At 40.7% G+C, this 13,267-nt stretch overlaps 1 protein-coding gene across 3 annotated transcripts in view; it reads left to right on the top strand.

Annotated features, from left to right (window-relative positions):
• Positions 1 to 13,267, top strand: part of COL19A1 (collagen type XIX alpha 1 chain) — a 1,105,372-nt gene that overhangs the window by 256,617 nt on the left and 835,488 nt on the right. For all 3 annotated transcript variants that reach the window (XM_077487416.1, XM_077487415.1, XM_077487417.1), the window contains exons 5-6: positions 4,481 to 4,604; positions 6,695 to 6,967. In XM_077487416.1, the coding sequence (XP_077343542.1) occupies positions 4,481 to 4,604; positions 6,695 to 6,967 (397 nt within the window). The remainder of the gene's footprint in view (positions 1 to 4,480; positions 4,605 to 6,694; positions 6,968 to 13,267) is intronic.

Raw genomic sequence — 13,267 nt, 5'->3', positions numbered from 1 at the left:
TCATGGCTTGGCATGTACTGGAAAGGCTTGGAGTCATATCTGTACAGGGTATTTCTATCCCTAGGTACTCGTAGGCCACGTGAACTAGGAGCAGACTTGGGAACCAAGGTTTTCTTCTAAACTGATGTGAGAGTCCAGAGCAAACATGAATGCTTCCCAGCTTTCCAAGACTGGACTCCTTTCCTGTAGTAGCTGACGAGCTATGCTTAGATTTGCCCGGTGAGCAGATTGATGGTAGCGCAAACCTTCATATCAATGGTGGCATATGACCTAGGCTTAAGAGCAAACAACAGCTTGCAATTCATCCTAAAACACAAGAAGGATGCACGGTTACCACGGTTACCATCAAACCTCTCTGGCATCACACCAGAAGCTTTGTATATATCTGAAGGGCAACTCTTAGGGTTAGAAAAGACATCAAATTAGTCAATGACTCTAATATGGCGACCTTCCAAAATGGCAGCTGGAGGAGGGGGCTGCTGCTAACCTTTTTTTCTAGAGATTCCTCTAGACTTAGTATTTAATTAAATGGGGAGGTGTTAACGACATTGTAGGGTCCTCTGGCTCACAATGTGGCTGAGGACTGCCACTCTGTTAATCATTTTTAGATCCCACTCCCACTTAGCTAAGTTCACACCCTGAGCTTAGTTACCAGGGTAGGGTATATATCCATATGGTAACACTCTCTGTGGGAATAAGCAATTGGTACTAATATACCCCTGTACTTATTTCCCTGGGGTGGAGTTTGGTTTAGATATTAATTTATAACTTATAAAGAAAGCATCCAGATTCCAGCATTACCCTTTCCTCATTTTACTATTAACCCTGTCTCCTTTTCTCCTTTTTTGGGCACATGGGAAGAAGGGAGAAGCCTTTGTTCCACAATATTGGGGCAAGGCTACTCAGCTGTGAGTGACTTTTTTACAGTATGTCATTTTAGTGAAAATATATATTGCTGATTTATAAACCAGTCCTGACTGACTAAAAACTGTCCCTTTAATTAAATTCAAGAAAAGAAAAGCACAGGAGATAGGGAAAGTAAGTGCCACTGTCTAAAAATGTGTAAACAACAATATGGTAAAATGGTAATAAGTATTGCACTCTTATACAAAAGAGTTGTTACAGCATATTGATAATAGATCTGTAAGGCATTAGGAGGTGGCAGCTACAGCAGTGTCTCCAAGGAGGCATGAAAAAGAAAAAAATAAGAGTGTAGTATTGCTTTAAAGTGGTGTATAATGCATTTATATGTAATAGGTAGAAAATAGGCATAAGTCCAAAGATCCAGTAGATGGTGCCTTTCTATTGGTCCCCAATGGGGAGCATAAGGTGGATGGATAGGAGGTTTCTCCTGGCGGATAACCTCAGAAAGTTGGGAACAGTGCAGGATGACCGGAATAACAGAACAGGACAGGGAGGGAATGTGCCACACTGACTGTAGTATTCATTACAAACTAAAAAAAGAAAACATAACACTAATGCTCTCACATTAATAGATAAAAAGCAAAGCATTACCTTAATTCAGCAGGCAGCATCCTTCTATTGGTCCCAATGGAAAGGTACATAGAGGATGGATGAAAAGTTTTTACTGGTGGGGAACCCCTACAGTGTAATATGGCTATTTACTATGCTTAGACAGTGGCACTTTCTCTACTTCCCTCCTGTTCTTTTTTTCTTACATGCTCATTGGTGGGAAATACTCCATAACCTGCCTGAAGGAGAGCCTGCAGACAATGTGAAATTGTACCTTTTTTATAATTTTTTGTACTTTGGGTGACATTTTTTGAAAATAATAATACATATACATGCTATGTCATTATATTCCCTTATATGGTAGAAAAGGGTGGATACTGGTGTACTGCTTTTGTGCCAGGTCATTAAAATATATTTCCTACCTGTGGCCATATTTGATATTTTTCCTTTTAATTATATGCACATAATTACCCCTATGCACATGTAATCAAATGCATGCTGTATGGCATTTAATCCACCAAATTCAATGCACTTGAACATCACAGACGATCTGTTCTAGGTTTACAGAACTCAATCCGTGATGTTCAAGATACATTTAGCATTTTCCTGAACTAGAACAGTAATCCTACTCAGCAAACCTATAAAATAAAAGTCTGCTTTAAGGGGAAGCTTGGATCTCAAGTGTATCAAAATGTACTCGAGGACACATGATAGTACATTGAAAGTAAAGTAACTCATTTTATAGAGGCTTGGAAAAAAGATTAATCTCTGTTAACTCAGCAGCTCTGTTGACAGTCTCCTGTTTGAAAGAGTGACTATTTACAGTATTTCCTGTCCTATTCATAGCTATATTGCTGTACAGCATGGTCATTTCACAGATCACTTTCGTTGTAGTATGGGTAGGAAATTTGGAGGTGTTTATGATAGTGAGAAGTTGAGAAATATTTTTCCACAAACATTTAATATTTCATTCAGAATTCCAAAAATTAAGCACACAGCACATATTTTCCTAATTAAGTAGCTATTTAAATTCACTTCACGCTGTATAATATTTCACAGACTACCGGTGAATGAAAGTGATTAAAGAATGAAAAGTGATACTCTGCCTTAATGCTAGTTGAGATTTGTCCCAGAGTAATTACATTTTTCTGTTGATGTGAGCACGTTAATTATGCCAATAATACCCGGAAACTAATCATATAAGTATTATATAATGAAGTATGGAAGATTTCCCTAAATAGAATAAATAAAAATGTGAAGAAGAAAAAGGTTAATTTTAGCTATATTCTGGAACCATATAATGAATTCATATCTGCAGCTGTAAGAAATTAACACTGAGAGAGCAGGTGTAACTGATGGTAAAGGTGTTTGTAGCATGTGTGGCTAGGGCTACTAAAGCCCCATCTTCTAAAGCCCCATGCACACTATCAGTTTTTCTGCTGAGTTTTTCTTTCAGATTTACCAAAACCATATAATATGAGGTCAAACCTTAGGGGTTTCATTGTGTATGCAATCATACAGGCCCTTGCACTGCATGGTTTTGGTACACCTGAAGGAAAAAATCAGCAGAAAATCTAATAGTGTGTATGGGGCATTAGCCTAACTATATGCAATCTGTGGTCTGAGCAACTGCAAGCATATGTAGGTCCTGCCATTATATGCTGGGACTAATAGTTTTTCTGAAGCTAAAAGACAATAGATTGTGCATCCCTTTTCTAGACAGTAGGTCTTTTAAACAGGTTTTCTATACATCTACAGTAGTAGACGTTAGCCAGCTGTAATGCAGACAGTTTGTAATTTAGGTGTTATCTTTTGTTTTTTGATTACTCAAGTTGTTAAAGATGCATCTTAGATCCCTTCCTCAGGTTTTAGAAAATATAGTTGCATAAAGCCATAGGAAAGCATCTAAAGCCCCATACACACTATCAGTTTTTCTGCTGAGTTTTTCCTTCAGATTTACCAAAACCATATAATATGAGGGAAAACCTTAGGAGTTTTAATGTGTATGCAACCAGGCAGGCCCTTGCTTTATATGGTTTTGGTAAATCTGATGGAAAAACTCAGCAGAAAAACTGATAGGGTGTATGGGGCTTAAGGTGTCCTGAAAGTCTGCATATTTAATAGCCTGAGTTAGCCATTAAAAATACCATAGTGATTATTTTTATATAAGTGTGTGTTCTGTGTGCATTTCCAGCACTGCGTTGACAGCACTGACACCCAAAATGCAGGTTGAATATGCAGTGTGTTTGCCTGCACCAGATTATATGGTAGAGAAGTACCATATGATCCAGTTGCAGTGCATTTTTTGAAAGTAATGTATGCACTACTTTGGTGCAGTCCAGAGTGATTCAGTCTATTCAAAATGAATAGACTCAAATCATCAAATCACGCTGCAATGCACTGCATATGAATCACACAGGAATGCACCCTAGTGTGAATCAGCCCTCACACTGCTAACTTTATATACACAATTACAAAAAAGGGGGATGTTGTCCATATCAGCAAATGATTTATTTATTTATTCATTAACATATCTTTTATAGAACACACCTTTTTTTGAGCGGTTACATTGGGGGTTGATTTATTTACAATAGACTGTTCACTTTGCAAGGAATTATCCCTGGAGCTTAATAAATGAGATGAGGATTTGCCAACTTTTCTCATTTAATCACATGCAAACAGTTTTATTTTTATTTTTCCTGCACTTTGAGTATTTTTTGTAAAATGCAATTTCACCACATACCCAAGCTCTGCAGAATATTTCCATGTAAAGTGCAATTTCCCTTGCAAACAGCCTATTTGCCGTTAATAAATCAACCACATTGATACAGGACATTTTATCCTAATTTGGCACCCGTTCCTTTGCATCTGAAAGAATTGATTGTCCAGTTCAATCTAAAGACTCTCTATCTGTGCCAACATTATTATGTGAGAGGGACTATTTTCTTTAAAATGTGTATTGTTTTATATATTGATATTGAAAAGCTGGTACTTTTTATATCTCTAGGAAGATTTTTACTGCTGGACTTCCAGATGAATATTCAATAAGTACCCTTTTCCGTGTAAGACGCAATACCAAAAAGGAGCGCTGGACTTTGTGGAAAACATTGACTCGTTCTGGGGTTGTGCAGGTAGGATGTTAATAGCATTTGCATTTTAAGTTATAAATGCAGTCATATATTTTACAGTATGACTGTTCATGTTATATTTATTTTTACAAGTAGACTTTAGGTATTAACCTCCCTAGCAGTAATCTCGAGTCTGGCTCGTGTTGGGAATTTACTAGCAGGAGCGGTAACCCCGAGCCAGACTCGGGATCGCATCGCTGGATGCAGGGGAGGACACAGTGAGACTTACTTACCTTGTCCCCTGGATCCAGCGATGTCCTCCGCGCTGTGTGATCGTGCTGTCCTCCGCTCGATTCACAGTGCCGAATGCCGCCGAGCTCCGTTCTCTGCGACGTTACGGGGCACGGGAGCGGAGAACGGCGGCAAATTCAAAAAAGTGTGCAGTGCCCTGCATGCACTTTTATATTATAAATACTGTTTTTTCTGCCTGGAATGTGGAGATTGTCCATAGCAACCAAAAAGTGTCCCTTTTTCAGTGTTTTAGGATTTGATTACATTATTGAATAATTTTTATTATTCTTTATTATATTATAAACTTTATCATACCCGGGATGTTTGCTAGACTCTGGTTTGAACAGATTTAAGAGCGTTATTCCTAAGGCCGCGTACACACGGGCGGATTGTCTGCCCAACTTAGTCCGCTGAACCGTGTTTCAGCGGACAATCCGCTCGTGTGTGGGCTTCAGCGGACTTTTTCAGCGGACAGTCTGACGGACTTAGTCTTTCGGAATTTCCGTAATTTTGTCCGTCCAAACTTGGTTTTGTCCGTCCAAACTTGGTTTCAGCGGACAGTCCGCTCGTGTGTAGGCAAGTTGGACGGACCAAGTATGGCGCATGCTCAGAAAGGATTTACACGGCCGAAGGTTGCATTGCAGTGTATTGGACGTCGTTTTTCTAGTCCCGTCGTATGTGCTGTACACGTCATCGCGCAAGTTTTCAGCGGACTGTCTGTTCATTGTGTGTGGTCAAGTCCGTTCATTCAAAAGTTGAACGGACTGTCTGTCGGATTGTCTGACGAACTTAGTTGGGCAGACAATCCGCCCGTGTGTACGCGGCCTAAGAATTACAGGACTACAAAATAAAACGCCAGATTTCCATGCAAAATAATTGTACCACTTTCAGCACCTAATTCCAGACTGAATCATACTGCCAGGGAGGTTAAAAGAGATCCACCACTTTTTAGAAATTGTGTATCTTAGATTTTGATACCTTCTCACAAAAGTCCTTGACCTCTGATACCAATTCCATCTGCAAAATTACCGTTATAATGCTACATTCTAAGTTGATATTGGGCTGTTCCTTGAGCACTACTAACATAGGTAGATCTGGTACAAGGATTACCAGTTAATTAACCCACTAAACTCGCAAAAATAATATAAGGTATATATGTTCAATCATATTTTGGTCAGTTTAAATTGTAGGTCTGATTGACTGTGGTTTGCTTTGGATTGTACTCACCAGCATCTGAATATGCTGGTTTTGTCATGGCGTGACTAAAATAAAAATTAAATTTTTCTAAATGTTTCTGCATCTTTCTAACCACTGTTAATATGTTCAAAATCTGCATACCAGCGTCAGAACATTGCACTGCAAATACCACATCTTTGTGCTCAGGTGCAGAAGCTCACACATTAGCCAGTGTACAAGATTATAAACTTGTGTTTAGAATAGAGATTCCAGTGATAAACTCCTGTACATATGCAGATTATTTTATTATTTTATCCTTTATCCGCATGATAATTTTTATAATATATTTAATGCGCTTGCCCAAATAGGATTTCACCATTTGCATTAAAATCAGTGTCTGATCAGCTAGATGCGGAAAAAACCCACATCCAATTCTCACAAGTATGAACCCAGCCTTAAGGGGTCCATTAAAAACCTGGCCACCAGGTCCTTTATAAAACTGGCAGACATTTTGTTTTCTAAAAAGTGGAAACCTTCAATGGAAAAGTCCAAAAGGCATACAAGGGGAACGGGTTTGGTGACCATCATATGCAAGTGCAATAAAGCTTGTTAAAATCAGTTATAATAAAATGTATAGATGTCACAAGGATCATTACTACTAATAAATTATTTTCTCTGGTTTTTAGGATTCAATTATAATTGATGGTGAGAAGAAAGTTGTGGAGTTTACTGCTAAAAGTGGAGTATCCACTTTACTCTATACTTTTAGGAGTCGAGAGCTTCACCCTCTTTTTGATCGTCAGTGGCATAAGCTTGGAATATCCATTGAAGAAAACATTATCTCACTTTATGTAGACTGTAAATTAATTGAAAGAAGGCAGACGGATATAAAGAACAGTATTGACTTTCAGGGACGATCTATTATTGTGGGGCGTGCATCTGATGACAAACCTGTTGATGTAAGTTTTTGAAGGTCTTCCCTTATTTATCTATAAGCCAAAAGGAAAAAGTATATGTAAATTTACACAGAATAAACACTGGTTAATGTTTGTGCATGCATATGTATACTGCATTATATGAAAGATTTTAATTAAAGTATCCCATTACAGTGTCATAAAATGTTATGTAGATTATATGCTATATAGATTCAAAAAGTAAGAGAAATCTTCTTGAGCTTCAGAAGAGAAACTTGGGAGGTGTTTCTAACTCCTGCAAAGGGTCTTTGCATCATTACAGGGCACATGCTGCAGCATCTCACTGACTTTCCCTGATTAATACTAATACTGTACATCAGTGGCAGCTGGTGCTCAAAATTTTTTTTGGGTAGGGGTGCAAACAAACTGAAAAATTCTAAAAAAAAAAAAAAAAAATCAAACACAGCCACTATGCCCATCGAATTCTGCCACTGTGCTATCAAATGCTGCCACTGTGCCCATCAAATGCAGCCACTGTGTCCATCAAATGCTGCTACTGTGACCATTAAAATGCTGCCACTGTGCCATCAAATGCCACCACTGTGACCCCCCACCCGCTTGCCGTCTGCCCAGCACTAACCCTATCTTTATGGAGCAATGGGTGACGGCAGCAAGCGGTGTCCTTCATGTGTTTCTTCCCGTCCTCTCCTCCCGATAGGCATCCAATCACAGCGCCTGTAGTTTCAGCCAATCAGACCTGAGCACCTGATTGGCAGAAAGGCGGTTCAGTGTTAGGAAAGTGAATATTGATTCGCTGTTCTAACACACCTGGGTGAACTGCAAACACCAAGCATGGCACTCACAGGTCACCTTTCTTGACGCCTATTAGAGGATATGGCTCTAATCAGGTGCTTCAAAAACACCTTTAGCCGCTGTAATTCATGCACTTGGCACCTGAAAAGCTGCCAGGAGCCTGGATAGGGGGTGGCAGTGGCTTCTGTGGATAGAGTTATGCTATGCATGAATCTATCCATTGGTCATCGATGGGATGGCTGAAGAGAGGGGGTGGTGCACGTGTGGTATGTATTTTGTTCTCAATACAAATTCGGATTCATTTTTGGTTATTTGTAGATTCGGATGTATCCGAATCTCCAAATGAAATAATTTTGTTGAAATTCATAAAAAAAAAAAAAATGTATTCGCTTTCTGATGAATTCCAACTTTTCAAAATGATTAGAATTTGGATTAGTCAAAAAAAGGATTGACTGATCTGAACTCTGTGTGAGGAAAAAGCTGGATGCCCGTGTCCTTAATGAGTCATCAAGATAAAGAATGACGTCAATTTCTGGCAATAGAAAAATGTTTAAAAAAAATGCCAGCCCCCCTCTTGAACCACACCAGGATACATGCCCTCAACATGGGGGTACTGGTTCTTTGCACACGACCCCAGAGCACCTGGTCCCCATGTTGATGGGGACAAGGCCCTCTTCGTACCCATATCGATTCACCGAAATGTGTGAAAAAGTAAAAAACCATAGGAAACAGTTTTTGACCAATCCTTTATCGAAAAACAAAATAGTGTCCCTTCATGTACATCAATTGTCAATCATGACGCCCACCGATCAGAAAAATTGCAAAAAAATACCCTGCTTCCTAAGAGGCTACCCACAGCCTGCCCTCTCTTTGCTTTGACAGCTCTTATATAGGCACATGACATCAGAACAGGGTGGTGTCACCGGTTGACGTAGGTGGGTGCCCCCACCCCTTGCCTACATAAGAGCTGTCAAAGTGAAGAGAGGGCATACGGTTGGTATCCTCTTAGGAGGCAAAGCATTTTTTGTATTTTTTTTGGGTTGGCGGGAGTCACGATTGACGGTGGATCTACATCGAGGGACACTATTAATTTTTTTAATAAAAGAATTGTACAAAACTGTTTCCTGTGGGACACATGGGAGGGAGCAGGCCCCGGTGGGGGGCTTCCAGATTCTGATAAGTCCCTCACCCGCAGACCAAGACAACCAGCCCAGGGCCCAGGGTTGTCCCCATGTTAAGGGCATGTAGTCTGGTATGGTTTAGGGGGGAGGGGGGTGCTCGCTCGTTCCCCCCTTCCTGACCTGCCAGGCTGCATGCTCAAATAAGGGTCTAGTATGGATTTTGGGGGGCCCACGCTGTTTTTTTTTTTTTTTACATTTTTCTATTGCTGGGCAATCGCCGGCATTCTTTATCTTTACATTCATCTGTCAGGGACACGTGTTGGTGGCTTCCCGGCTATTCTTCAGCTATTTCTTCACACAGTATTTGAATTGGTCGAACATTTTTTAACCAATCCGAATTAAAATCATTCTGAAAAGTTTGAATTAATTAGAAAATGAATGAATGAAACACATTTTAATGAAAATGAAATGTAAAGAAAACACAACAAAACTAAATTAATTCCGAAACCAAACTAAATGAATTCCATAACTAAATGAAATTAGTAACATAACGAATCTATGAGAAACAAAACAATTTTTTCCATTATGCACATGTCTAATGCAGATCAATGATCACAACTTTGATCTACATATGAATGGACTGGGAAATACAATGTAACAGTACATTGTTTCACTGTGTTACTCACTGACAACTGCAGCCTTTCTGAAAGTATCATTTTACACAGGGGCATTACACAGTTTGCATTTTGACAGCCCTCCGTTATCTAATAAATAGCAATTCCCTGATGTCATTTTGACAGCTGTAGGGGGAACTATAATAGGAGGAGGGTGGTGGGGATGCTAAATGTAAAAGAAAAACCCTGGAGCCATTGTTTTTTTTAGAGAATATCATCTCAAGTGTGTAATTTCTGACATACATAGTCTGCATAGCCTGTATTAACCCGGAAATGTTTTATTTAAGCAATAAATTATTTCTTGGCCTCACAGGAAGTCTTTAACCATCATGTTCTGACAAATGGGGTATTGTACACTGGCAAACTGTAGGCTTGCTCCAGCTACCAACATGCCTTAGGTTTTTTGTTAGTGTCCTAGGAGGATAGATAACTATACTGCTGAGTTAAAGATTTATTTTTTTATTCTCTACGTTGCTGCTGGAGCTTTGTTTTATCATCTGTAGCTCTCCGGCGGTGGTTGTCCTGAGCTTGGCTTTTGAAAAACCCACTTGAATGGTCTGTGTGGGGATAGCCTGGAAAGAACACAATGGGTTCCAAGTTGGGCACTTTCCAGGTTCTATTCCGATGGAAGTTGGCTGACGAGCACTCTTCAGGTCCAGAGCCTCTAGCATTTCATCAATGTTTGTCTGATTTCTCGCTTAGCAATAGGCCAGTCAAGCCTAGTACTGGGAGCTACCTCAATTACTTAAGTCACTTGGTGCCTTTTTCCCTGTCCCTGCTGTCCCTGCTGGTTTTACCACAGAAGGGGTTGACGCTGTGGGACTGAGAACTGACATCATCATGACATAATAATTTGCACACACCCACTCTATGCTCTTTCTCACCATACAGATTCAAGAAAGCATCATAGCACTGCTGTTCCTGTTTGCAAAGAACTAGTCAGACTTTGCTCTTCAATCTATCCCTATTTCCCACCTACAGTGACTTTGGACACTTTTGGCAAACCAAACCTCAGCTGCTTCTTTGAGAACCTGAGGCCTTACCTTTTACCCTAAACATATACAGTATGTTGCCTTACCTGCCATACAATTGCCACACATTTGATTCAAGGAAAGGGGGAGGTAGTCAAGTTGCTCTGGGGGCCCCTGCTCACATCATCCTACTATAACTGGGACTGTTTGAAGCACCAATGGGTGAGACTGGACCCTCTTCACTCTCAGATGAGGTTTTTACCATAGTCATGCAAGACTGATCTGATCTGCCCATTGCTTTAGTGGCTTATGAGCCATTAGCTGTAGAGACTCTGTCTGATTCATAGTTGCTTTAATCCTTGACTGATGAGCTAACCCCTGAGAAGTTGCAGTCTATTGCCATTGCACCTAAATTAAAGGCAATCATTTCTGGTTTGCAGTGCATCACTCTGAAACTACAGGATCAGCCTGTTGCTTTTATCAGTGCTATTTCCAGTCGTGGGTAATGTAAAACTCATAAGACCACAATCCCTTCTTTTTTTGCCACCTACTTTTCTATTTTTTTCTTTGTGGAGATTGGAAAGCACTCTGATAAACAGTTTGCTGACCCTAAGCTCTTATTGGGGTTGTATTTGTTTGGTGAGGATTTTGTGCAGGAATGGTGCATTCCCACTGTGGATCCTGCAGTGTCCTGCCTTAATATGGCACCTACTATTTTGGTAGAGGATGCTCCTGTCTTTAGGGCACCCGACCAATAATTCATTGGAAGCCCTTTCTAGAGCTCTGTTCATGCTGACAGGTCCTGTCCTTCATCTGATTTTGACAGATTACATTTAGCAGGTCTTTTTAATCAAGCTGTCAATGCCTAAAATCATGTGGCAAAACTATTTTGGGGTTTTATTTCAATCTGTTCACCATTCCCAGGCCAAAGGGAGGTATTTGTCCCAGTCTGGATCCCAAAGCTCAGAAAGTCATTAAGTGAGTCCAAAAATTCTGCATGGAATCTACCAAACCTGTCAGCTCCTCTTTTTACTGGATTGACTTTCTCGATTTAGATGCTTATCTACATGTCCCCAACTTTCTATCACATAAGCGATTCCTACACTTTTCTGTGGGGTCCTTGCACAACCAATTTGTGGCCTTGCCCTTCAGTCTCTAGTTTGCAGCTCTGGTATTCATCAAGTTGCTGGCCCCACCACTAGCCCTGCTGCGCTGTCGTGACATCCCCATTGTTGAATACTTAAAAGACTTTCTGTTGAGGGAACAGTCAGCATGGACGTCTTTTGGGCTAAGGAGGAGTCCTAGGCATCCTGTTGATGCAGGTGACTTGCTTATGAGGGGAGTCTCATCTGTATCAACATTCTGGAGCTCTGGGTGATTTGGCTGTTTCTGCAGCCTCTGACTATTTATTGTAGGTAAATCTTGTCCTGGGAAGAACTTCACATTCCAGCCTTGCCAGCCTTGTACATTCCAGGCATTCAGACAGTCTTCCCTAGCTAGCAGTGCCTGGGCCTAGTGGAGTGGTCCTTACACCCTGAGGTGTTCCATGACCCGTGTCCCCAGGTCAGGGATGCTAGATGTGAACTTTCTGGTCTCTAGGTTCAACAGTAATTTGAACAAGTACAAATATCTTATAGTGCAAGCAGTGGATGCTCTGGTGGCTAAATGGGATCGGCACACCCAGCAACTGATCAACAAGATCTTCTGTCACAAGGTTTGCGTTGTCATCCTACTTCATGTCTCTAACTTTAACAGCATGGCTTTTGAAGCCTGGATTTTGAGGGGCATCTCTGAAATTTCTGTGCTACTAAAAGCAAGGTCACTTCTTGCAAAATCTATCACTGACATCATACTTCACTTTGAGTCTTGGGGCTTCCACCTCACAAATTTCTCTGTGGAACAAATCCTCTTTTTAATATATTTGAGTCTTAACCAGCATTTGGCTCTCAGCACTATCAAGGGTCATGGTTGTGCCTTTTCTATTCTATTTCAGAGTCTGTTTGCCTCTCACTCTTTAATTAAGACCTATGTGCAGGGGGTCTCCCATGTAGCTACCCCATTTGTACCCCCTGTGACTTCAGAAACCTCCATTTGAACACTTTAGAAACATTCAACATTCACTTAGCCATCATCTCTGTGAGGTGGATGCCTAAACTAGTGGCCTTATCCTGCAAGTAACCCTTCTGATTTTGCATAAGAACAAGGTACTGTTAAGGCTCAGGACTTACCACTTGCCTAAGGTAGTTTCTCCCTTTGACTTCTAGCAGGGCATTGTTCTTCTATCCCTCTGTCCTACTCCAGCTCACCAAAATGAAATTTCTCTGCCTTATTTATCAGCCATTTCTCTTTTCAGGAAGACTAAAGAAGACTTGTTCCAACATGCTTAGGTCGCTAAAGCCTGATACACAGGCTTTGGTACACGGGCTGAAACATACAAATTATGATATCATCAACCCGGCATGCCTGGTCAATGACTTCACAAGGGGCAAGGTCACGCGCTGACCCCTCCCCTAATTTATTTAGCGGCAGCTACGAAGCTGGGCTCTCAGTCAGTGGGAGCAAGCATTGAGTGCGGACCTTTTTTTTTAAGGGGGTCGAAAGAGTAGCGTATATTGTGATTGATGATGGATCCTGTCTTTATTGTGAATGAGTAGGGGTACTATTTACCCCATGCTCATTCATATGGGATGAGATCCAAGGGCCCCCTTTTTAAGGGGGCTTCTAGATTCTGATAATTCAACCCCTGCAATCCCACAACCCTGGTTC

Source organism: Lithobates pipiens, unplaced genomic scaffold (genome assembly GCF_037356315.1).
Source record: "Lithobates pipiens isolate NorthernLeopardFrog02 unplaced genomic scaffold, aLitPip1_a1.2 Scaffold_18, whole genome shotgun sequence".
Lineage (NCBI taxonomy): Eukaryota > Metazoa > Chordata > Amphibia > Anura > Ranidae > Lithobates > Lithobates pipiens.
Note: the sequence above shows the minus strand (reverse complement) of the source record. Positions and strands in the feature narration are given on the sequence as shown.